At 44.0% G+C, this 24,526-nt stretch overlaps 1 protein-coding gene across 1 annotated transcript in view; it reads left to right on the top strand.

The window, feature by feature from the left end:
* The window catches only part of LOC123517947 (Fanconi anemia group J protein homolog), a 361,233-nt gene that overhangs the window by 196,203 nt on the left and 140,504 nt on the right, over positions 1–24,526 (top strand). Inside the window, exon 4 of the mRNA XM_045278427.1 lies at positions 9,417–9,467. Coding sequence (XP_045134362.1) covers positions 9,417–9,467 — 51 coding nt within the window. The remainder of the gene's footprint in view (positions 1–9,416; positions 9,468–24,526) is intronic.

Below are 24,526 nucleotides of genomic sequence, written 5' to 3'. Positions count from 1 at the left end.
ATTTTCTCCCCGTAATTTGTCACTTTTAATGTTTCATAAAAGTAACATTCATATTTCCAAAACGCTGAGACTTACATTGTTCATTAGTGCAAGAAATTAAGTAAATTCTGCGCTGTGGTCTTTGTGTAGTTTACAACTTGTGTGTGTGTGTGTGTGTGTGTGTGTGTGTGTGTGTGTGTGTGTGTGTGTGTGTGTGAGTGTGTGTGTTTCGATTTAATCTTTTATGGCTTTGTGCATTAAGTTTTTTTTTTTTTTTTTCTTTTTTTTTTTTTTTTTGTACTGCCAGCCTTCAAAACTGCTGTTCTTCCGTCGTTGTTTGTCTGTGTTTGTCTGTCTGTCTGTTTTTTTTGTCTGTCTCTTTGTCGGTTTTTCTTTCTTTTTCTCTCTTTCTCTTTCTCTCTCTCTCTCTCTCTCTCTCTCTCTCTCTCTCTCTCTCTCTCTCTCTCTCTCTCTCTCTCTCTCTCTCTCTCTCTCTCTCTCTCTCTCTCTCTCTCTCTCTCTCTCTCTCTCTCTCTCTCTCTCTCTCTCTCTCTCTCTCTCTCTCTCTCTCTCTCTCTCTCTCTCTCTCTCTCTCTCTCTCTCTCTCTCTCTCTCTCACCTGCATACATAAATGACAACACCTAGCTGCAGTACCTTCCCTTCCCTTCTCTTCCCTTCCCTTTCCTTCCCTTCCTCCCCTTTCTCCCTCCTCCTACCCCTCTTTCCTCTCAACTTTCCCTCCACAAGTTGTTATCGTATACTTTACTCCCCTTATTCCTTCTTTCCCCTGCCATCCTCCCTTCTCTTCCTCGCCTCTCTCCCTCCACCGCGTCCTCCTCCCCTTCCTTCTCTCCCAGGTTGTCATCTCCTGCCTCCCCGGGGCAGCGCCAGACAAAAATCGGGCGGCTGCTAATGAGACGTGAATATTTTAACTGCACTCTGGGTCTTTGCTCGGCCCGGGATATGCCCACTTTTTTTTGGGTTCATAATGGCGACTGGCGCATTTTTGGAATCCCCGCGCAGTGCTTTGATTTTGTGTGTTTGTTTGTTTGCACGACTTCAGGAACTCATCATAGAGGTTGTTTGAGTCTTTTTTTTTTCTAATCTAAATTTGGTGTGTGTGGGTGGGTGGGTGAGTGAGTGGGTGTGTGGGTGGGTGGTTTGGCTGAAGATGATTTCCGCAGGGTAGTTTTTTAGTAATCTGTGATCTGTAACATGTGCGATGGTCACGTTTCTTTGCACTGTGTTCCTTGGCGTGAGGCTGGAGAGGGTGGGGTTGGTGTGGGGTTGGGTGGGGTGTGGGGCTTTAGAGGGATGAGAAAGGCTGGGGATAGTACTAGATGTGTGAGGAGAGATGAGGTCAGTGCGCGTGTTCAGCTCAATAGGAGAAGAATCGTTGCTGCAGTTCGAGATGTATACAGGCATGTGGTTTCCTCTTCATCTACTTGATAACCAGAGCGGAAGGAAGGGAGTGGTGGTGGTGGTGGTGGTGGTGATGGTGGTGGTGGTGGTGGTGTGATCAGATTAACTTTCTCTTCTGTTGTCTCAGTATTTTTATTTTTCCTCCTCATTTTTTTCTTGTATTTCAGTTTGTGGTTTTAATGTCATTCCTCCTCCTCCTCCTCCTCCTCCTCCTCCTCCTCCTCCTCCTCCTCTTATTCTTATTCTTATTTTTCTCTTTCTTTTTCTTTTTTCCTCCTCCTCCTCCTCCTCCTCCTCCTCATCATCATCATCATCATCATCATCATCATCATCATCATCATCATCATAATGAGTTTAGAAAATATTAGAAGGCAAGTTCACTTAAGTGGGGTTTGTGTGTGTGTGTGTGTGTGTGTGTGTGTGTGTGTGTGTGTGTGTGTGTGTGTGTGTGTGTGTGTGTGTGTGTGTGTGTGTGTGTGTGTGTGTGTGTGTGTGTGTGTGAAAGAAGGGAAAGCATAGATTGTGTAAAGATTAGGAAAGAGAGTATTTAACATGACAAGGGAATGATTTACCTGTGATGAAGTAAATGTGCGTCGCGCGTGAATGATGCATTGGACAGGAAACTGTGCCTCACGGGTTTAAATCTGAATTTATTGAATAAAGAAATATGTATATAAAATGTATTACTGACTAGGCAAGACAGTATGTACATTGTTAGTCTGCCGGTCACAACCAAAACAAAACAATAAACGTGATATAAACTTCAACAGGAAATCAGTTGTAGATTTTTTTCTTTATAGGGGACGGATGTGTGCGTGAGTACTTGAGTGCGCGCGTGCGCTTTGAATGATGCCCTGACAAGTGCATCAAGTGAATCCAAGAGGGGACATGACTGCCATGGAGAGGAGAGGGGGGATGACCGGGGCCTGACAGTGTGTGGAGGTGGGTGGGGATCGAGGAGGGCGGCAGCACGCGAGGCGGAAGAGATTTTTTTTTCCCGATACGACATGTTCGAGAATCCGGAAAATTATCACATCAGTGAACGAATTAATCAAAATTAAAAAAAAAAATTAATATATAAAAAAAGGTAAGAACATGTTCGAAGTGAGTGAAATGTTAGAGCCGGCAGCTACATCAGTGGCGGCACCTCTCTATCTTCTGTCACTTCATGTCACTGAGCGTAACACGGGTCTGTAACTCAACCTTTTGGAAGTACTGCCAATGTATCTATTTTATTATATGTTAATCCACAGATTTTATTCTCTTTGAGTGGTATAAATGCATGTAATATTTCGCTTGTAGAGCCTGGAGAGTCATGAAACACTCCCCCATAGACTTAGAGGATGCTGAGAGGACTCGAGAGAGAGCCTTGAAGAGTGAAAGAAACGTTCCTGGAAGAAGAAATGAGGCGAGATTTCTATACAAGGCTGCTTCCCCTCTTAATGCCAGAGAGAGAGAGAGAGAGAGAGAGAGAGAGAGACTGGCTTTTTATTGAAGGAAACAAAGTAAAACGTCTTAGAAATTAAAACCAATAAAAAAATGAAAAGAAGTGAATGGTAAGCAAAAAACTTATGATAAACCAACATGAAGGAACATTGAACGATCTCACGTAAACTGAAGCCTCAAGTTCCCCACAGATACACGGCGCGGGGCAGTGATAATCTGAGTGTCGCTGGGAGTGTGCTGGACCTGCTGCTTGTAACACCCGTCGAGGTTTTCTTTCCTGCACCTGATTCATCATATATAACATCTGCTCCGTGGCCCGTAATTGAGCTACACATTATTATATCACTGCGTATCAGGCTTCTTTTTTTTATGTTCCATTTGCTTATCTGGATCACCGTTGCTTTTGTGGCTTTTTTCTTCCTACGAACATGAACGCTTACAAGAGGGAGCTTTCAAGACATTTACTGCTTTTGTTTTCAACCTTTCTTTACGCGCTGGTACTCTAAATGGACCTTTATTCACTTTTTTTTCCCCCTTTGCCCAATGCTCCAACGCTCCTCAAATGGAAAAGAAAGGGCTGATAACAATTCAATGAAGTCTTTATATAAACGTAGCAGTATACATCACCTCCCATTGATTAACACCTTAACACTTCCATATCATACCTTTATTTTATTTATTGTTGAGTTCTATCTCGGGTTCGGGAGTGTAAAAAAAAAAATGTCCCGCTCATGATGCCGCCTCCAAGAATAGAAACTACGGGTCAAGAATGGAAAGATTTGGCCAATTTAGTTCGTGAGGTGTCTTTTTACAGTGCAGTTAGTGGTATGGAGTAATATAAAGCAGAGAAGGGAAAGGAAGTATATGTTGATTGGGGGTACAAATAAGAAAGGAAATAGAAAAATAGAAATGTAATGAGAGAGAGAGAGAGAGAGAGAGAGAGAGAGAGAGAAATATGTTGATTGAGGGTACAAATAAGAAAAGAAATAGAAAAACAAAAATAAAAATGTAATGAGAGAGAGAGAGAGAGAGAGAGAGAGAGAGAGAGAGAGAGAGAGAGAGAGAGAGAGAGAGAGAGAGAGAGAGAGAGAGAGAGAGAGAGAGAGAGAGAGAGAGAGAGAGAGAACGCAAAAGCAGGTAGGTAAACATCATCTCGTATAAAATCGAAAAGTGAACATTGAAGAAGAAAAAATGACGATTCGTTAATGTACATCTGAATTTCAGTGATATATTTTTGCCTTTCAGTTAATGATGGAGTTAAGTGCGTGTCTGAAGAAGGTGATGAGGGGGTGACGCCGGTGTAATTAGTGGCGGTGGGTGGAAGACGAGAGGTTGGGGCGGTGGTGGTGGCGGCGGCGGTGGCTCTGGCTGGGAGTGATGGCGTTGGTGGTGAGGATGAAAGCGAAAAGAAAGTAGTCTTGCTGCTTGACGGAGGAAAGGAGGAAAGGAGTCAATGTAGATGGTTGGTGTTGCTTTATAGAAAATGGGAGTGTGCAGGTTGAGTTATTGGTGTAGGAGATGGAAAATAGTGAATAAAGTAGAAAAAAATGGAAATATCTACAAGAGATCTCAAGCAGCAAGAGACATTTAGGTTCTGGTTATAATGTGGGTTGTTTGCATTCCACTTAGAACTGAATTGTATAGGTTTGACTAAATAGTCTTGTTATATTAGTGGTTATGATGTAGGAAGTGGAAGGCGATGAAGACAATGAGAACGAGATGATGAAAGGCGATGAAAACGATAAGGATGAAGAAGACTAAGATAAAAAAAAAAGGAAGAGGATTCCAAGATATTCCAGACCGCAACAAATTTTGGGGCTCTTGTTACCTGATGTATTATAGAAAAGCTAACTACGTGACAAGAGAAGAAAAAAAGGCATTTATCTACGGGTCCATTGTTGATTTAAGGAAGAAAGTATGAAATGTTTCTTGGCACATTGATATCATGTTTAAGTGGAGGCGCAGTGAGAAAATAAAACCGAAACGACCACAAGAACGATACGAATAACGGAGAAAAGCTGGAGAAAGGAGCACAGGCGAAAAGATGGAGGGAAAGAAGCGCTTTACGAGGGGAAAGAGGGTGGTTATTAAAGAACGAATGGTGCTTGGTCCCTCCCGTCGTGCTCCTCATCGTCCTTCTCCCCTTAGTCCTCTCTTCCCGTCCCTCTCCACCTCCCTGCACCCTCCACTACTGTACATACCCTTCCTCCTCCCCACACACACACACACAAGCCAGGCCCCGTCGCTAAGCCCCCCTCCGTTCCCCCACTCGTGTCCACCAGCCTCCCCCGTTTTGGAATCACACGCTCACCCTTGATAGCTTCACTTACCAATTGATTTTTTCGCCATTCTTTTTTATTACACGTATGTCCATTTTTCTGGAAGATCACAACCGCTTCTCGGCAAAAAAGAATTAATTGACAACAACAAAATTAAACCTTCCCTTGGTAATGTAGTCGAGAGGAAAAAATGCCTTAGAAAAAAATTAAACCGTTTACCTTGGGCTGGCACGGCTGGGGCATCAGGCAAAATGGAAAAAAATCCTCTAACTCTATTGGCGGCCCTGATTGGCTGGCGTGGCCCTGATGACGCCCAATCACTGGCCTGCCTCCGCGTGTCAATAAGGGAGGCAGTTTGGGCGTGACGAGGCCAGCGTGTATAGCGAAGGGCGGGCGCAGGAAGAGGGGACAGATGTAGGGGGAGGATGAGAAGCTAATGATCCAATGAAGCAAGAAGGGGAGTTTAGGGGAGGGGTGAGGGGGGGCAGGCATGGGGAGGAGAGGAGGAAAAGTAGTTGAGATGGAAAATGAGTAGGTAGTGTGCCTGAGGGGAGAAGGGGAGGAATGGGGGGTAGTGAGGTGCCAAAGGGAGAAGGGTGTAGGAAAAAAAAAAACCTCCATGTTGGAAATTGAACTTTTATGAGTCATAACGGAGGCTGAGGGATCGGTCCAGCTGGTGCCGCGGTGCTGCTCCTGATGTCCTTGCTGTGCCTGCTTCGTCTGCTGTGTCTGCTGAGTGCCCGCTGGCTATCATGCTGCTGCTGCTGTTATGTTGCTGTTTATGTGTCCTCTTCCTGCTGTTATTGCTGTTACTACTTCACTTATTCTCACTGGTTTGGTGTTTGGTGTCACCATCGCATTTAGAAGCCCCGTGTTAGTAAAGGTCACCAATCCGCGGACCAAGAGGGACAGCCAGTAGTCAAAGAGAAAGTCGCCAAAAACATCTTAACCTCAGGAGGGCATAAAGAAATTGAGCCGCTCTAGTGCTGAAAGTTCATGTTATCTGTCCTCACCACCAGAGTCACGCACCGCACCACGACGACCTTCACACCTGGAGCACCATTGATGGGTTGATAGGCCCTGGGTGTTGGGGTCTGAGGTCACACACACACACACACACACACACACACACACACACACACACACACACACACACACACACACACACACACACACACACACACACACACACACACACAAGGTAATGACTTCTTTTAAGAGGGAGATTTCAAGACATTTATCTCAGACTTTTGGCTAACTCTATTAGTCTATAAGGGAACTGGCAATCAAGTGGGCCTTTTTTTTTTATATATATATATATATATATATATATATATATATATATATATATATATATATATTTTTATATATATATATATTTTTTTTTTGTTGTCCTTTGCTGGCTTCCCCTCTTGCATGAAAAAAACTATATATATCAGGTCTTTTATCTTCATAGTAGCGGAAAAGATTCCATAACCTGATTACATATGTGGAGATAACGTCAGTATATATTTTAGTGCATTACAGATACATATACGACTAGCCAAACGTATTTACAATGAAGAAACTAAAGGCAACAGCATCTAGAGGCGGGTGTAGGAAAATGTTACGTGTTATTTTTCTATTTATATTTAGTGGTGGTGAGGGAGGTGTGTGTGTGTGTGTGTGTGTGTGTGTGTGTGTGTGTGTGTGTGTGTGTGTGTGTGTGTTTGGGAGGATAGGGAGAGACGGTGTTCTTATTGTTAGTGCTGTTGTTATCATCATTGTTATTGTTGTTGCCCAGATTATATCATTATCCGTTTTATTGCATTACAGGTACATATACAACTAGCCAAAGGTATTTACTATGAGGAAACTAAAGCCAGGAACATCTAGAGGGGGTGTAGGAAAATCTTACTGTTATTTTTATTTCTATTTCATGGTGGTGATGGAGATTTGTGTGGTGTGGAGGGTGGGAGAAGTGTTGTTATTGTCAGTGCTGTTGTTATTATCATTGTTATTGTTGTTGCTCAGTGCAGCTTGTCGTCGTCATCCTTTCCATTCTAACGCACCACGCTGCACTGCCTTCATTTTCCTCAGCGTTATTCTTACCGCCCATTGTCCTCCCCACTCTTATTCGCCTCCCATCGCGTCCTCGTCCTGGCGCTGAGCATCAGGTGGAGGCTCTTAGCGGCGAGGTAAGTGCATTATACACACTTGTCATGCATTTTCCAGCAGCATCAGGAGCACGAGGAGGAGGAGGAAGAGGAGGAGGAACTGGAGGAGAAGGAGGAGGAGGAGGAGGAGAAGCATGTGGAGGAGGAGGAGGAAGAAGAGGAGTGCATCGCGAAGCAGCGTATCACTATTCTCTCAGCAGCATAAGGACTCTCCAGCCTGCCCTTTTGATGTCTGCTCCCAGTGTACAATAACTCGGGAATTTGAACCTTGCAGGCCCGCGGGGAGGCTGCCGAGGCGAGTGTTTAGCCGGGCGGGCGTCGGGGAGCTCCGGGCCCTCCTGAAATATATATGGCATTTTAATAGCCGGATTATCGCCGTCCATCGCTTCAGACTTGAGCTCATTTGCTTTCCCAAAATTGCTGCATAAAAGCTTGAGTGAAGATCGGGATGCGAGGCAATTGACCTCCCGGGGTAGAGGAGGGGCAGGGAAGGGTAGGCGGGCGGGCGGCGGGCGTGTGTGAGGCGGCTTCCTGGTAATGTAGAAGCCCGAGTATGAAGTGATTGTGGGTGTATTCCGTGTATACTTGTCCTGTAGTACTAAGATAATGTACGCTATGCCTGATTTTTGTTACACGACTTTTTGTTTGACTGATTTGTGGGACTTCTTCCGCTTTATTGTCCCCCAAAAAACTTGAATACTTGAAAAGTCCTATTTTTAAGGTAAGAAGTCACTAACATGTGGTGAGTATATTTATCTTACTTGATTTAATATCCTGTAGTTAGATAATGTACACTATGCCTATTTTTTGTTACACGACTTTTTGTTTGGCTGATCTGTGGGACTTCTTCCTCTATCGTCCCCAAGAAAACCCTGAATACTCGTGAAAAGTTATATTTTTTAAGGTAAGAAGTCAGTAACGTGGTGGTATATTTATCTTATCTAATTTAGTATTAATAACAAACTTTACATCTCACAGAAGATATATTATGCCAGCTCAACAATTCCTAAACTGGATTGTGGAGGAGGAGAGAGAGCTGGCAAAATCTGGCATGAAATGAATTGGCTTGATGAAAGTTAATCTGGTAGAAGCTAAAAACAATTACTACTCTTCAATATGACAAAAAATGATAATGGAACACGGGTTAACTTCGACACTATACACCAACAACACAAAGACAGCCCAGTAAAGGACACGAAGGCAAGATAAAGAGCAAAGATATAGAAGCGACAAGAAAACACTTAAGGGAGGGAACCGGTAGAGAGAGAGAGAGAGAGAGAGAGAGAGAGAGAGAGAGAGAGAGAGAGAGAGAGAGAGAGAGAGAGAGGTTTTACCGGTGGAAACTGAGTCTAAATATACGTAATAATATCAATAATACTGATTTACTGTATTCTTGTTGCTCTTATAAACCTCTTTAAAACTGAAATGCATTTTTACCTTGATTTTTTAGTGCGATTAGACGAGTTTATTTGTATTAGAAAGGGTCTATGGAGGGCAAAAGATTATTGGCCTGAGTCTTCACTATTCTGATCACAAGATATATTTTTGAAGCTGTATAAAATCGCCAAAATTGTAGTCAGAATGAATATGAAAACGCGTCCTTATAATTAAAGAGGTTAACATCATTAGTAGTGTTTTTGCCTTAAATTGTTCTGGTCGTCATCGTCGTTGTAGCTTAGACACTGTTCAGTCAAACGCGTTATGGAAATTTACGAGGTACGGGTCGGGTAGTGGTGGCAAGATTAAATGAACCTGTCAGTGGTGAGGAAAGGAAAAGGTCAGGCAGGGATTAAGTGTGCGGTGGTCCAGGCGTGAGGTGTCTAGCTGGGCATCCCTCAGCGTGGCAAACAATTTCTCCGTCTCTCTGTCTCTCTGTCTCTGTGTGTTTGTTTTTCTCTCTCTCTCTCTCTCTCTCTCTCTCTCTCTCTCTCTCTCTCTCTCTCTCTCTCTCTCTCTCTCTCTCTCTCTCTCTCTCTCTCTCTCTCTCATTTTCTCTTAAAATTTTTGTTTGCTTTCTTTCTTCACATATATGATATACTTTATTTTTCCTCTTTATCCTCCACTGTTTTTTTCCATTAAAGTATGTACATTTTGGATAAAGTTTATAATGAGTGTATCTGTTCTTCTTTTCCAGACATGGCGCAGCGCTACAATGCTTTGGTGGACAGTGGCGTCACCGATCCAGGTACGTGCCTCGCGTGTTTGTTAAGTGAAGGAGGTTTACAGGGATGGGGGTCGCCAGAACGGAAGCTTTGAAGTATGGTTGCCGTCTGATCACCTGTGTCATGATGGAGATGATTGGTGTGTTGTAGAGGTGAAAAGCAGCCGCCTCGATACACTTACGAGAGTCTTCTGTAAGTGTGAGTTTCAATATCAGCTACTTGTATTTTATTGAGAAAAAAAAAAAAACAAAGGAAAAGTGTAATTCCATCATAATACCAAGCAGAAATATGATACGCATGATAAAATAACTTACGAAGGAGGGAAAGAAAACATACTTATCATTTTTCTTTCCAAAGTAGTACTGCATAGAACACAATTAAGAAAACCTGACACGGTGAGGACAGTTATGGCAACATTAAATTTTTAGATGACTCTTTATCTTACGGGTAGCCTTCCTCTACGAAATGGTGCTTCTACATTGTATTTCTGTTAATAGACGGGGTATGGAAGAACTGTTGGGTGAGAGGAACAACAATCAGATCGGGGTAATGATACGCAGTCAGACCTCAATGCTACAAAATCTACGGGGTTTTGGTGCCGCTTTTTCGTAACACTCCTAAAGAGATCTGTCATCATGAAGAGATGAATAAGCATGGGAAAGAGAAGCCAGGAAAGCTGAGGGTAACAAGGCACGCGGAAGAAGCCAAGAAAGGCAGTGGTAGTATTTGCAAGCGAAAGGAGAATGCAGGAAAGTAGGCAGCAGTGTCAGCAGGAGGAATGGGAAAAGAAAATAAGCAGGAAATAACATTAGCAGACGAATGAGGGAATGCAAAAAAGATGTGAGTAGGATCAGCAGGTCTACGGAAAACTCACTGAAGGTGCTAAAAGTATAAGCAGATGGAAGAAGAATGTAGTAATAATGACATTAGTAGAGGTAGAATGATACTGGATAGGCTCATACAACATTGGCAGTAATGCGTCAAAAGCAAGAAGGGTGAGTATTGTCAGCAGGTGGAAAGATATTGTTAGAAATGCGGGTCTTCTCTTTAACAGTAATACATAGGATAAAATACACATCAAACCTACATTAATTCAGACACTATATCTCGACACACGTTCACTAATTAACCCCTAGAGTACCATGACGCGTTTCCTTATTCGTTCTGCTTAATATCTGGTGGTTTTCTACAGCTTCAGAAACTTATATGGGGATTAAAATAGTGAAGACTGTGGTTATTAATCTTCTAACCTCCACAGACCCTTCTTAATGTCAATGAAATGGTCTGATCATACACAAATCTCATGGTAATAATGTGTCCCAGTACTGAAGGGATTAAACGTAACTTGTGAATGGAAGCGCATTACTCAACGAATAATTTCATCACCTACATATTACAGAAGAACAAAAAAAAAAAAACAGCATATAAATAATTAAAATGTTATGGAGGTTTCTGTATCATGGTCTGTCTTTCTGTCCAACTCGCCCCGGCCGTCACTCCCTCCTTCAGGCGCCTCTCTCCTGTCAGTCGCTGGTGCCGCGGGGCGCTGGGAACCTCTGCAGGGGACGTGCATTGCCTGAGGGCGAGAGTAAAGGGTGCCGTAATGCTCGTATTTAGGGCTTTATTTAATCATATATCTTGTAATGCGTTTCTTATTTTTTTCCGTATTTATCGCTTAGAATTTGAATGTTGATTTTTTAGACATTAATATGGTTTGAGAGAGAGAGAGAGAGAGAGAGAGAGAGAGAGAGAGAGAGAGAGAGAGATGTGTTGGTGTACACGTGCATAAGTATTGATGTGTTCATGTAAGAGAGAGAGAGAGAAAGTTGAAGCGCGTGTTGTGTATGTGTACGTGTACGAGTGAATGTGTGTATCCCTAGGCTGATAACAGTGAACGTGTCCCGCAGTGAATGCACAACCTGCGGAAGGAGAAACGAGTCACGTCGCGACTTGCATACACTTCCACTGTTTACTCCTGCTTACTATCACTCAGGTATATCATTGTATCTGGCCCCGCCTTTCCCACCCTTATCACTGCACTCTCCCCCATATGAGTGTCCGGGGCCAGCATACCTGTCTTTCACACCTGCCCCGTGCCCCCACCCCTCACACCTGGACCTTGCGCTGGCTGACGTTTCCACACACATACCTTACCACCTGTGTCGTGTCCTGCCTGTTCGTTTAAAGCTTTCAATACTGGCACGTGCATATTTTTACCTTAAGATTTGTTTACGATCAGGTCATTTTATTGACATTAGGAAGGGTCTGTGGGGTCAGAAAATTAATGGTCACAGTCTTCTCTATTTTAATTTCCCCACATTAGTTTCTGAAGCTGTATAGTCACGAGATAGTAAGCAGAATGAATATGGAAAAGTGTCATGGGATTCAAGGGTTTGGTGGAGTGTAGTGTGGTGTGATGTGGTGGGGTGTGGTGAGTGAGTGGTTGCTTCGCTTGTCGTTGTATCTTCCGCCTTAAGATTAAGTGTGGGTGAATGAACGATGTTTATCCGAGATAGTCTTCTCTTGGTTCTCATTCAGGATTTTTTTTTTTTTTTTCATATCTGCCTCTTTTCTTTTGTTTTATTTTTTTTCCTTAGTTTTTCCTCAAATTTATGTTGATGCGTGTGTGTGTATACGTGTTTTTTTATTCTCTCTCTCTCTCTCTCTCTCTCTCTCTCTCTCTCTCTCTCTCTCTCTCTCTCTCTCTCTCTCTCTCTCTCTCTCTCTCTCTCTCTCTCTTTTTTTTTTTTTTTTTTTTTTTTGCCTTATACATCATATTTTCATGTTTTGATTTTCATATTTTCCTTTCTCATAACTTTTTTTTCTTTTATTCCATCCATATTTATTTATGTCACACACACACACACACACACACACACACACACACACACACACACACACACACACACAGGTCAGAGGAGGAGGAGGCCAACCCAAACATTGCGTGTAGTACAGTCTTAAGTCTCGTCGCCTCATCTGCGTCTCACTTTAATTAACTATTTACTCAACACTCCAGACACTCGTGCATTATTACCACGGTGCTCTCTGCTTTGTCTCCTTCATCCTGCTTCACTCACAATGTCGTGCTACTCCTGTCCCTCATTTATTTTACATGTATATTCTCTTCTTTTTTTTTTTTTCTTCTTCTGTCTTTCAGGATCACTCTTTTGTTCCATCCACTTATCTCGTTCGTTTTGATTTTTTTTTTTTTTTAATCGCTTTTCCTTGTGTTCCTTTTACGTGTGTTGCAGTTCTTTCGACCACTTATTTTGTTCTTCACCTCCTCCTTGTTGTCTTGTCCTTGCGTCATTCGTTATTTTTTTTTATCACCTTTTCTTGTGTTGTTTTTTTTTTTCATTTTGCCAAAGTATTTAGAACTGCTCATTTTTCGTGTCCAGCATTGAATTATTGAACCCCATCAGTACTGGGACACATTTTTACCTTAAGCTTTGTGTACGATTAGACCAGCTTATTGGCATTAGGTAGGGTCTATGGAGGCCAGAAGGTTAATGGCTACAGTCTTCACTATTTTAATCCCTCCCACGTGAGTTTCTGAAGCTGTATAAAATCACGAAAGACTCACCAGAATGAATATGGTTAGATACAAGGATAGATGTTTCTGTCAAAGCCGTGACATTATCCATAGATAGGTTGATAGATGGATAGATATTTTGTATTTATATAGTGAAGCGCTCTCTCTCTCTCTCTCTCTCTCTCTCTCTCTCTCTCTCTCTCTCTCTCTCTCTCTCTCTCTCTCTCTCTCTCTCTCTCTCTCTCTCTCTCTCTCTCTCTCTCTCTCTCTCTCTCTCTCTCTCTCTCTCTGTGTGTGTGTGTGTGTGTGTGTGTGTGTGTGTGTGTGTGTCGTTATTTACAAAATCAGGGCGTTGTAAGCTACTTTTTTTTTTCTAACGTTGCTGTTTGATGCGTTGCCTGCCTATACCTCATCCCGCGTTGGCCAAGGATGACAAGTCAGATACTGCGTCTTCCGTGGCTCATTACTCCTCTCCTTCATGTCTCGCTAATTGGTGTGATTCGTGGATTTCTCTCCCAAAATTTGCCCTCATACAGCGGCTTATTTCTAACTTTCCCTATTAAAGAAAGATATTACGAGGAATGATAAAGAGAGACTAATTAATAAGTGGACTGGAGAAACTTATGTAGCTAAAAAATAGAGAAGAATGGTTGTACTGTGAATAGTATCGATTTGAACTCCTGTCCTTCTGAACTGGGTCGAACTGGGTGACAACATTGGTATAAATCTATTGCCATGTGAATCTGAGGAAGGTTTGGTAGTGTGGGTTTGTGTGATCCTTGCCACAGTTCCATAGTGAAAGTAAGGCCTTGCACCTCAACAACGAGCACCTGTAGTGACATGCAAGCCATAACCTATCCTTCCTGCGTGTGTGTATGAGTGTGTGTGTTCGCCCTGCTCCCTCCTGCCTCGCCCCTCGCTTGCCAGGAAAAAGACAAAATGTAAACACTTTTCTCGTACAAGTTGTGCAGTGTTTGTATGCGACGCAGGTGTAAGTTTCACGTTTATATATATTTGTTTATCTGTATTTCTATCTTTATGGCTATTTTTATTCATCTCGATTTTCCTTTATATTTTTTTATCTCTTTCTATCTTTTTTTTTTTTATCTGTTTATGCATCCTTTGTTAGCTTTTTAATTTGTATATCTGTCTATCCGTTTGTGTATTTGTATCACGCTAATTTTCTTCTTCTTTTTTTTCTATCTTCCGTCTCCTATTTTTCTCCTCCTTCTCCTTCTCCTCTTTCTTCTTCTTCTTCTTCTTCTTCTTCTTCTTCTTCTTCTTCTTCTTCTTCTTCTTCTTCTTCTTCTTCTTCTTCTTCTTCTTCTTCTTCTTCTTCTTCTTCTTCTTCTTCTTCTTCTTCTTCTTCTTCTTCTTCTTCTTCTTCTTCTTCTTCTTCTTCTTCTTCTTCTTCTTCTTCTTCTTCTTCTTCTTCTTCTTCTTCTTCTTCTTCTTCTTCTTCTTCTTCTCCTTCTCCTTCTCTTCTCCTCCTCCTCCTCCTCCTCCTCCTCCTCCTTCTCCTTCTCCTCCTTCTCCTCCTTCTCCTCCTCCTCCTCCTGCGTTATGTGAGTTGTTATGTGAAAAAAAAGTCTGCCACATTTACCGCTTGTCTGTGGATTGGCAGTATTCCAGTTTATTGCCTCAGTGTTTGAAGTGATGGCCTTGTATGGAGTCTCTTTCCTATGGTGAAGAAGGAGGCCTGTCCCTTAGTGATGGTGCGATGAATGGTGATGACAGGAGAGGTGACGCGTGGGATGGTGAAAGGACATTGGCATCTTCATTAATTCCTTTCCTTATCCTTTACCCTCCTCTCCTCCTCCTCCTCCTCCTCCTCCTCCTCCTCCTCCTCCTCCTCCTCCTCCTCCTCCTCCTCCTCCTCCTCCTCATCCTCCTCAGTCACCACCTTCCATATAAAGAACCACTTCACGACTTCCTTCCTACACACACACACACACACACACACACACACACACACACACACACACACACACACACACACACACACACACACACACACACACACACACACACACACACACACACACACACCTTTTTTCCGTAGTTACCCTTCCCCGGATTCTCTCTCTCTCTCTCTCTCTCTCTCTCTCTCTCTCTCTCTCTCTCTCTCTCTCTCTCTCTCTCTCTCTCTCTCTCTCTCTCTCTCTCTCTCTCTCTCTCTCTCTCTCTCTCTCTCTCTCTTTCTCTCTCTCTTTCGTGGTGTTCTCATGATCATCAACATATTATACTACAGTTCAGTGTGTTGGTGAGGCTGACCTTCCTCAAACCACGCGTCGCATTTTCATAAAGAATATAGACATCACTTGCTCGATCAATGAAAAAAAAGAAGACCCTTGTAACTTGAGCTGTGTTCGATACTCAATAGGAAAAGTAACAGGCAAGGATATTACCATTGAGCCAGGAAGTGTGTGTGTGTGTGTGTCTGCTCTCTGCTCTCTGCTCTCTCTCTCTCTCTCTCTCTCTCTCTCTCTCTCTCTCTCTCTCTCTCTCTCTCTCTCTCTCTCTCTCTCTCTCTCTCTCTCATATTTCCCCCTACATTCGCTCGGAAAGATTTAAAAAACACGGGGCTCAGCTCAGGGCCGGCCCAGCCATCACCATTTTGGGCTGGGCTTCCGATACACGGGGCGGAAAATCGGGCGTTGAGAGAGGATGTGCCCACGCTCCGTTTTTTGCCACAGTGATGGAGGGTAACCGTGAGAGGGAGGGAGGGAGTTGTGGGGGGAGTAGAGAGAGAAAGAGCGGATGGGAGGAAAGGGAGGGTGAGAGGAGAGCCACGGTTAGAGAGAAAGAGAGGGAAGGGAGGTAAGGAGAGAGAGAGGGAGGGAGGAGCGGGACTGCCAGTTTTATTTTTCTTAACTTTATTTACTTTTTTTCCGGTCCTAGTTAATATTCGTCTTCATTTGTTGGTGTGAGGAGTTTCCGTGACGCCTTGGTGAGCGTGGCGAGAGGCGTGGCGTGGCGGCGGGTTAGGGAGCGAGGGACGCAGATGGATGGACACACAGCGGGCGCGCGAGGCTGCCGTGGTGGTGGCGCCACGTGTGTTGAGAAAGGCGGGGGAACCATTTTGAGCCGTTCCACCGATGTAAACAAATGGACGAATCAAAAATATGCTCGATGCGGGGTTTCGGTAGCGCCTCCCCTCACATTGTGTTGAAGGTCTTGCCGCGCCCCGCCCCCCTGCCCCACTCCGCAGGACGCCAGGGGGAGAGAGGGCAGGCCACGGTGGGAAGGAAGGAGGCGGCAGCAGGATAAGGACTGAAGGGCGCAGTGTTGGAACGGACTTGTGATTTGACTGAGGACTGTGTGTGTGTGTGTGTGTGTGTGTGTGTGTGTGTGTGTGTGTGTGTGTGTGTGTGTGTGTGTGTGTGTAGGATTGTGCACGTTAGGGTATCAGAGCGTGGTGGGTGGTGTTGGTGTGGTGTGGTGTGGTGGTGTAGTGGTGTCTTGGCAGTGGGTGGGTTGTTCGCTGACGTGGCTGGATTGATCGATAATTGAGTGTGTGTATGTATGTGTACTCGTCTGGGTATGTTGTGTGTGTGTGTGTGTGTGTGTGTGTGTGTGTGTGTGTGTGTGTGTGTGTGTGTGTGTGTGTCTGTGTCTGTGTGTGTATGCGCGCGCGCGTGCTCTAGGTTCTTTCTGTACTGACTAATGCCACGTCACTTTCTACTTATTTTGCAAGTGGCTTATTTATAAGACAGAGTGTGGCTTCTTTGCACAGCACAACACAACACACTAATGTCCCTTGTTTAATGTTGTACGTACAGTTTTACGTAAAGGGATACTACTGAAGCTGCTTTCGTGCTTCAAACACTTCATTTTATTTATTTATTTATGTATTTGTTTTGCATTAACATTTGTGTGCATTATTTATTTATTATTATCATTATAGTTGTTGTTGTTATTGTTATTTCTATTGTTAGTGGTGACAGGGATGGTAGTGTTGGTGGAGGTTGAAAGTGGTGCTCTGCTAACAGTCATCCTCTCTCTAAACCAGAAATAAGCAAACATGAAGCAATAATTGGCAGATCTCTTGGAAATACAAAACCACTTAAATTTCACGTAGCAGACGTTCCTCAGGTAGAGATGCTGAGGGTACTGTGTGTGTGTGTGTGTGTGTGTGTGTGTGTGTGTGTGTGTGTGTGTGTGTGTGTGTGTGTGTGTGTGTGTGTTAGTTGACAGTAGGTTGAGTGCCACTATCTATAACTGAAATTCTTATGTATTATACTTTCCTTTATCCATACATCTGTCTGTGTATGGTACTTCGATTCCTGTGTTTGTATTCATCTTTCTGTTTATTTTTATTATTAATATTATTTTTATTTATTTTATTTATTTATTATTATTTTTTTTTTTTTGGTATCTTCCATTTGTCAGTGTTTCTTTCCATTTTTATCTTTGTTTTAGTGTATTAGGAAGTAATGCAGCGAGTTCCATGAAAGCACACACACACACACACACACACACACACACACACACACACACACACACACACACACACACACACACACACACACACACACACACACACACACACACACACACACACACACACGTTTCAGCACATTCACAAAAACAAACACACATACGCACACTTTTGTTCAGTTATATTGTACACAAACAAACATGAAGGCCAAACAAACCCACATATGACTGACAGCTGTGTCCCTCCCCTTACATCTGTCCTTCCCCCCTCATCCCCACGCTCCCCTGACGCAATACCTCTCTCCCCCTACACCCTGCCTCGCCCCCCACCCCTTCGTCGCCCTGTGCCACGCTCCCCACCTCGCCCCCTGCATTGTCAAACTGTCCTCTTCCATCTCACCCTTTCTACAATCCTTTCCACCAATGCATCCCATTTCTCCCACTTTCCCCAACGTCAGTTCCATCAGCTCTATTTCTTTCCCCTTTTCCAACGCCCTCCCCTCAACCAATCCATTGCCCCCCTCCTTCCAGTCTCTACATTTTCCATACCCCCGCCCCCCTTGTCTCATTTCACCGCCCCCCTCGCCTCCTATTTGAGCTCTCGTCTCTCCCCTTCATCTCTTCATTCCTCCCGCTGCATCGCTTCTCCCTCTCCCCTCCTCCCACTGGCGGGTAGAGGCGATGAGTGGGCGTAGAGTGGCACTGCCCTTTAAGGAGCCATTACCCTAAAGGGGTCCCCGACCTTCCCTTTACTCCTCACCCTTTGCTGTGCCACTGTTTTAAGTTTATCATGTAATTTGTTGCATGTTGCGTGGTGGTGTGTCCTCAGTATTGAGATAATGACCGTCACAGAACCAGCAACACACACACACACACACACACACACACACACACACACACACACACACACACACACACACACACACACACACACACACACAGAGAGAGAGAGAGAGAGAGAGAGAGACAGACAGACAGACAGACAGACAGACAGACAGACAGACAGACAGACAGAGGCAGACAGACAGACAGAGAGAGAGAGAGAGAGAGAGAGAGAGAGAGAGAGAGAGAGCAGGTGAGCGAGGACAGGTAGAGTGTATGGCAATTATAGCGGCCGCCGGGATTACAGAAGAAGTACATTCTTGTCCCCGGCCACTTGATGGGTGTGAGCCCACGTAACGACCCGCCGCCCTGGTAATTGGGTGGTGGGGAAAGGTGGTCGTAATGATGGTCGTGATGGAATTATTGCCTTAGAGTTTGTGGCAGTGATGTGTGTGTGTTTGTGTGTGTCTGTGTGTGTGTGTGTGTGTGTGTGTGTGTGTGTGTGTGTGTGTGTGTGTGTGTGTGTGTGTGTGTGTGTGTGTGTGTGTGTGTGTGTGTGTGTGTGTAAGCATGCGTTATTCTAGGACATGTAACACTGTAAGCGCTGTGAAGTATGCATTGGGTGTTTTGTTCTCCTTTTTCCCCATTTTTCCACGGCTGACAGAAGGTAAAAGTGATGGCGTTCCAGTTGTTGCACTGAAGAATAATAGAGACTTCATTGACAACATAAGTAAAAGTTAGTGGAACGTGACATTATAACACACAGGAAGTCAACTTGTACTACTGTTATTGTGTTACTCTGGACGAAACCTCTTACGTTCACGCGGGAAGCATCTCATGTAAGGTGAAAACTAGTTAAGGCGTAGCTTATTAGATCGTGATATTACTGCTTATCGCAACATAACGTCATAACAGCGCCTAGGTAGATCATTATTACACTAGTTTAATGATACACAGTGACAGAACATCTTAAATAGACTATGATTACACAAGTTTCCCTGCTTCACCTTCACTATTTCAAAAGGCTTTATCTAAATTTACAGGAGTATTTTTTAAGGTGTTTTTACGGTTCTAGAGGCAGAGTGACAAGATTTCTACATTACTAACTGGAGAAACACTCTTGAAAATACCTCCAATCATCTCTATGACTTTGGAAAATAGTCGTGGTGATTGACCAAAGCGTTTGTTTCTGAATACTGCTCTTACACTAGAGCACAGCCAAGAACAACTCAACCAGTACATCATATTTAGCCAGTACCAACACTCCCACTTACAAAACAACACAATTCACACACCCTATATCCCACACCTCAGCACAACAGGCACTACACACCACAGTTAAGTCTCATAGCATGCACACTTACTGAATAGCCCAGAGGAACACCAGCGCCAAACATCAGGAAGCAGTGTGACGCTATTCATACTCAAGAAACATGTAATTCTCTTTTCCATACAGTAATAATGATAATAATGCCAGCCACCTTACACGTTGTCGTAAACACAGCCCAACACACGCACTAATTCAGAAACGGCTTCCTCTCTCACTACGACAACTTTGCAAAGCCACAGAGACAACTGGCCCGGTTTTGAAGACAGTTTCTCCTTTTAATAAACAAAAATCTTGCCAATCTATCAACAGGACAATAGAAATACTCTTAAAAACACAAGTATCTTCATCTGGAGCCCTCGGAAAGCAGTGATGGTGAGAGAGATAAAAGCTTTTCAGAATATGGGCTTACACATGTACAGTCGCCAGGCACCACTTGGCAACACAGTAACCACCAGCACATCCCAACCCCCGCATGATGAAACGAGGCAAGGGAAACTCCTCATCCAAGTACTCTTTTGCTGCTCTTTCCGCGAACATGTGCCGGCGAAAGGATATAAAAGCCAGTACGAGGGGAGGGAGGAGGTGGTGGTGGTGGTGGTGGTGGTGGTGGTGGTGGTGGTGGTAGAGCGGCTACACCAGTATGAGCGGCAGTAGCAACAACCGTAATAACAACAACATCATCATCATCATCATCATCAGGACAAGCATCAGTAGCAGACGGGATTAAAGTTCTCATTACATCAATTTAGTGATCAAGAATAACCTCGTTTGATTTTTTTTTTTTTTTTTTTTTTCGTTTATTTATGTTTTCCTTTATTGTTAGCTGATCTGTGTATTTGTGTATCTCTGTCTCAGTCTGTCTGTCTGTCTCTCTCTCTCTCTCTCTCTCTCTCTCTCTCTCTCTCTCTCTCTCTCTCTCTCTCTCTCTCTCTCTCTCTCTCTCTCTCTCTCTCTCTCTCTCTCTCTCTCTCTCTCTCCTTAACTGTAGTCTCCATAAATTGTTTGTATTTTGTCTGTCTGGTAACACTTTATTTTTATTTACAATTTAGAGACTGGTTTGAATTTGGTGACGATGGTAATGGTTGGGATCGAAGTTAAGGTACTGAAGGGTAATGAATGGTGATGGTAGTTATAGTCAACGGTATGGCAGCTCTTAATGGTTGTAGGGGAATCTTGCAGTTATTGGAATTTTACAGTAAAACACTAAAATACAGGAAAGATATTCGCGCCACTTTGTCATTATTTATTTACTCATTGTTTTGTTATCAGTATGTCCGTGGCTGTATTTCGAGTTGTGGTGGTGAATTAGTAACAGCTGCAGCGGTGGTGTTGACGGCGGGTTGCAGGTGGTAGGGGTTGTTGTGATGGCAGTGGTAATAGGAGTATCAGTAGTGGTGGTGATGGTGGTGGTGGTGTGAAGCGGCGGCGGCAGCGGCGTAGACGACTGGGCGGTAGTGGTGGTGGTGGTGGTGGCGATGGTGGTGGTGGTGGTGGTGGTGCTGCTGGTCTGGTGTTACTTTCATCTGCACTCACTAGATGGCAGCAGCTCTTGGACCTTCAATTCCACGACCGATATTCTCTCTCTCTCTCTCTCTCTCTCTCTCTCTCTCTCTCTCTCTCTCTCTCTCTCTCTCTCTCTCTCTCTCTCTCTCTCTCTCTCACGGCGTTTTTACCTCCATTCTTCCATCATTGGCTTTCCTTTTCTTAACACCTCTTTGCTCTCCTTTCATTAGCTCCCCTCTCTCTGTTTCTTATTTTCCTTCTTCCCTCTCGTTCCTCTCCCTCTTTCCCTCATTCGTCTCTTTGCGTTTCTTTTTCTTTGTTTCTCACCTCATTCCCCTGCTCATCACAGCTGCGTTTTTGTTGACATGGTCTCTCTCTCTCTCTCTCTCTCTCTCTCTCTCTCTCTCTCTCTCTCTCTCTCTCTCTCTCTCTCTCTCTCTCTCTCTCTCTCTCTCTCTCTCTCTCTCTCTCTCTCTCTCTCTCTCTCTCTCTCTCTCTCTCTGTTTTGTTACATTTTACTTTTTTCTTCTTTTCATCAGTATTCTCTTCGCTTTTAATTATTCTTAACGTTTCTTTTTGGTGTTTATTTTTTCTGCCTTTTTTTCTTCTCTCTTTGTTTTCGTTTTTTCTTCTTTTTTGTTTTACTTTCTCCCTTTCCTTTCTTCTTGCGTCTCCGTTCCTTGCTTCGCTCCCATCCATCCCCATTCCTCCCTCCTTCCTTCCCCCCTTCCCTCCCTCCTAGTGTCCTCATCCTCCGTATCCTCCCTGCTTCCTGTTCTCTCTCTCTCTCTCTCTCTCTCTCTCTCTCTCTCTCTCTCTCTCTCTCTCTCTCTCTCTCTCTCTCTCTCTCTCTCTCTCTCTCTCTCTCTCTCTCTCTCTCTCTCTCTCTCTCTCTCTCTCTCTCTCTCTCTCTCTCTCTCTCTCTCTCTCTCTCTCTTAGTCAATCAATTAACCTGCCAGCTCTCAGCGTTAAGATAGTTTGCCCAGCTGAGCATGAGGTGGCGGGCGAAGCAAGTTACCGAGGCTGGTGGTGGTGTTGTTTGTTAGGCTCCTCATCTCCTTCACCTTCCCACTTTACGTTTTTATATTTCTCCTCCTCCTCCTCCTCCTCCTCCTCCTCCTCCTCCTCCTCCTCCTCCTCCTCCTCCTCCTCCTCCTCCTCCTCTTCCTCCTTCTTCTCCTCCTCCTCCATCCTCTGCAAGGTGTGGAGTATTAGTGGAGCCTCAGGTGTTTCTCCTCACCTGAGTGTTGACCCAGCCAGGTGCTCTGCCTCAACGCCCATCCTCACTTTGCTGGCTCTCTCTCTCTCTCTCTCTCTCTCTCTCTCTCTCTCTCTCTCTCTCTCTCTCTCTCTCTCTCTCTCTCTCTCTCTCTCTCTCTCTCTGGTCTCGGTCTCGGTCTCAGTCTCGTTCTTAGCTACCAAAACTACTTTCTTTCATTTGCTCTCAACTTTATTGCCTTTATTACGACCATATTAACCACCATCACCACCACCACTACTACTGTCACCATTACCAGCATCATCATCACTACCACTACCACTACTGTCACCATCACCATCATCACCACCACTACCACTAACACTACCACCACCTCTATTGTCACCACCACTATTACCACCACCACCACCATTATAACCAACACCATCATCACCATCACCATCAGCGCCACCTTTAGTTGATCACCGCTGCCACTACCGCTAACAGTCTCGCCCGTCCCCGCCCGCTCAGCCCAGCCAGCGCCAGAGTAAACAATGAGGACGACATGTGTTTAAATAAGTGATGTATTTGTTTTGTGAAATATAAAGTAAAGGGAAACTTATACAACTCGTGCTGTGCGAAATGGATTAGCAGAGAGAGAGAGAGAGAGAGAGAGAGAGAGAGAGAGAGAGAGAGAGAGAGAGAGACTGTCACTTGTCGGGCTTGAGGACGACTCCCTCTCCCCCCTCTTTCTCCACCACTACCACCACCACCACTACCACTACCTCGTCTTCAGCACTTAGGACGCTTCTCCCGGAACCTAATTTGCATTGAAGATGGTAATCAGCTTTGCTTCCTCCTCCTCCTCCTCCTCCTCCTCCTCCTCCTCCTCCTCCTCCTCCTCCTCCTCCTCCTCCTCCTGCCGCTAACTCCACCATCTCCTTCAGTTTCTCTATCCTCCATGTTCTCATTCCCCTTTTGCCCTCCTCCTCCTGAAGCCCTTTTCCTTCACTTCCACTTTCTTCATCCACCCTTCTGCCTCTTGGTTCTTAGTGGGGGGGGTTAGTTTTTTTTCTCTTTTTGTTATTTTTGAAGCTCACTCGCCCACTTTCGTCGCTCTCTTCTCAACACTTCTATATCCTTCATACTTTGCTACTCTCTCTCTCTCTCTCTCTCTCTCTCTCTCTCTCTCTCTCTCTCTCTCTCTCTCTCTCTCTCTCTCTCTCTCTCTCTCTCTCTCTCTCTCTCTCTCTCTCTCTCTCTCTCTCTCTCTCTCTCTCTCTCTCTCTCTCTCTCTCTCCGTGTTTGCCAAAGCTTGCATTTGCCTCCTCTTCCACTCCTCTTCCTCTTCCTCTTCCTCTTCCTCCTCCTCCTCCTCCTCCTCCTCCTCCTCCTCCTCCTCCTCCTCCTCCTCCTCCTCCTCCTCCTCCTCCTCCTCCTCCTCCTCCTCCTCCTCCTCCTCCTCCTCCTCCTCCTCCTCCTCCTATTCATCATCATCCTCATCATCATTATCATTATCATTATTATCCTTATCATCATCATCGTCCTCTTCCTCCTCCTCCTCCCTCCTCTTCCTCTCCTCCTCTTCCTCTTCCTCTTCCTCTTCCTCTTCCTCCTCCTCCTCCTCCTCCTCCTCCTCCTCCTCCTCCTCCTCCTCCTCCTCCTCCTCCTCCTCCTCCTCCTCCTCTCAAAATATCCTTCATCCGAGCTTACTTCATAATTAAAGACAGTAATTTTATTCCGGCGCCGCGAAAAAGTGCCAATTATCTTTCAGGTTCGCAGTTGTTACATTTCTTTTTTCCTATCCTTCCATACTTTGGCGAGGCTTTTGTTTTCCTTCCTTCAGGTTTTCTGGTTTAATTCTAACTCTTGAGGTGTTTGCAATAGTTGTTTTTTTTTTTCATTATTGTTATTATTATTTTTATTATTTTTATGCGTGTTTCCTCTTTATTGAGTAAATTTTTTTTTCTACTTGTATTATCAGCTACTGGAATTATACGGTCGTTGGTAATCTATATTTTCATTAAAGGACAGAAGGCTATGTAAATATACGATTAGTGTTGATTTTTATTATTATTATTATTATTATTTTTTATTATTATTATTATTATTGTTATTAATATTTTAGAGAAGGTATTGAGGAGAGTGATAATAATGATGATTACTGTTTTGATGATGTTACTGGTGATAATATTAATATCACCAATACCATCATCATTTATTATTATTATTATTATTATTGTTATTATTATTATT

The sequence above is a fragment of the Portunus trituberculatus genome, chromosome 43 (assembly GCF_017591435.1).
Source record: "Portunus trituberculatus isolate SZX2019 chromosome 43, ASM1759143v1, whole genome shotgun sequence".
Taxonomy (NCBI): domain Eukaryota; kingdom Metazoa; phylum Arthropoda; class Malacostraca; order Decapoda; family Portunidae; genus Portunus; species Portunus trituberculatus.
Note: the sequence above shows the minus strand (reverse complement) of the source record. Positions and strands in the feature narration are given on the sequence as shown.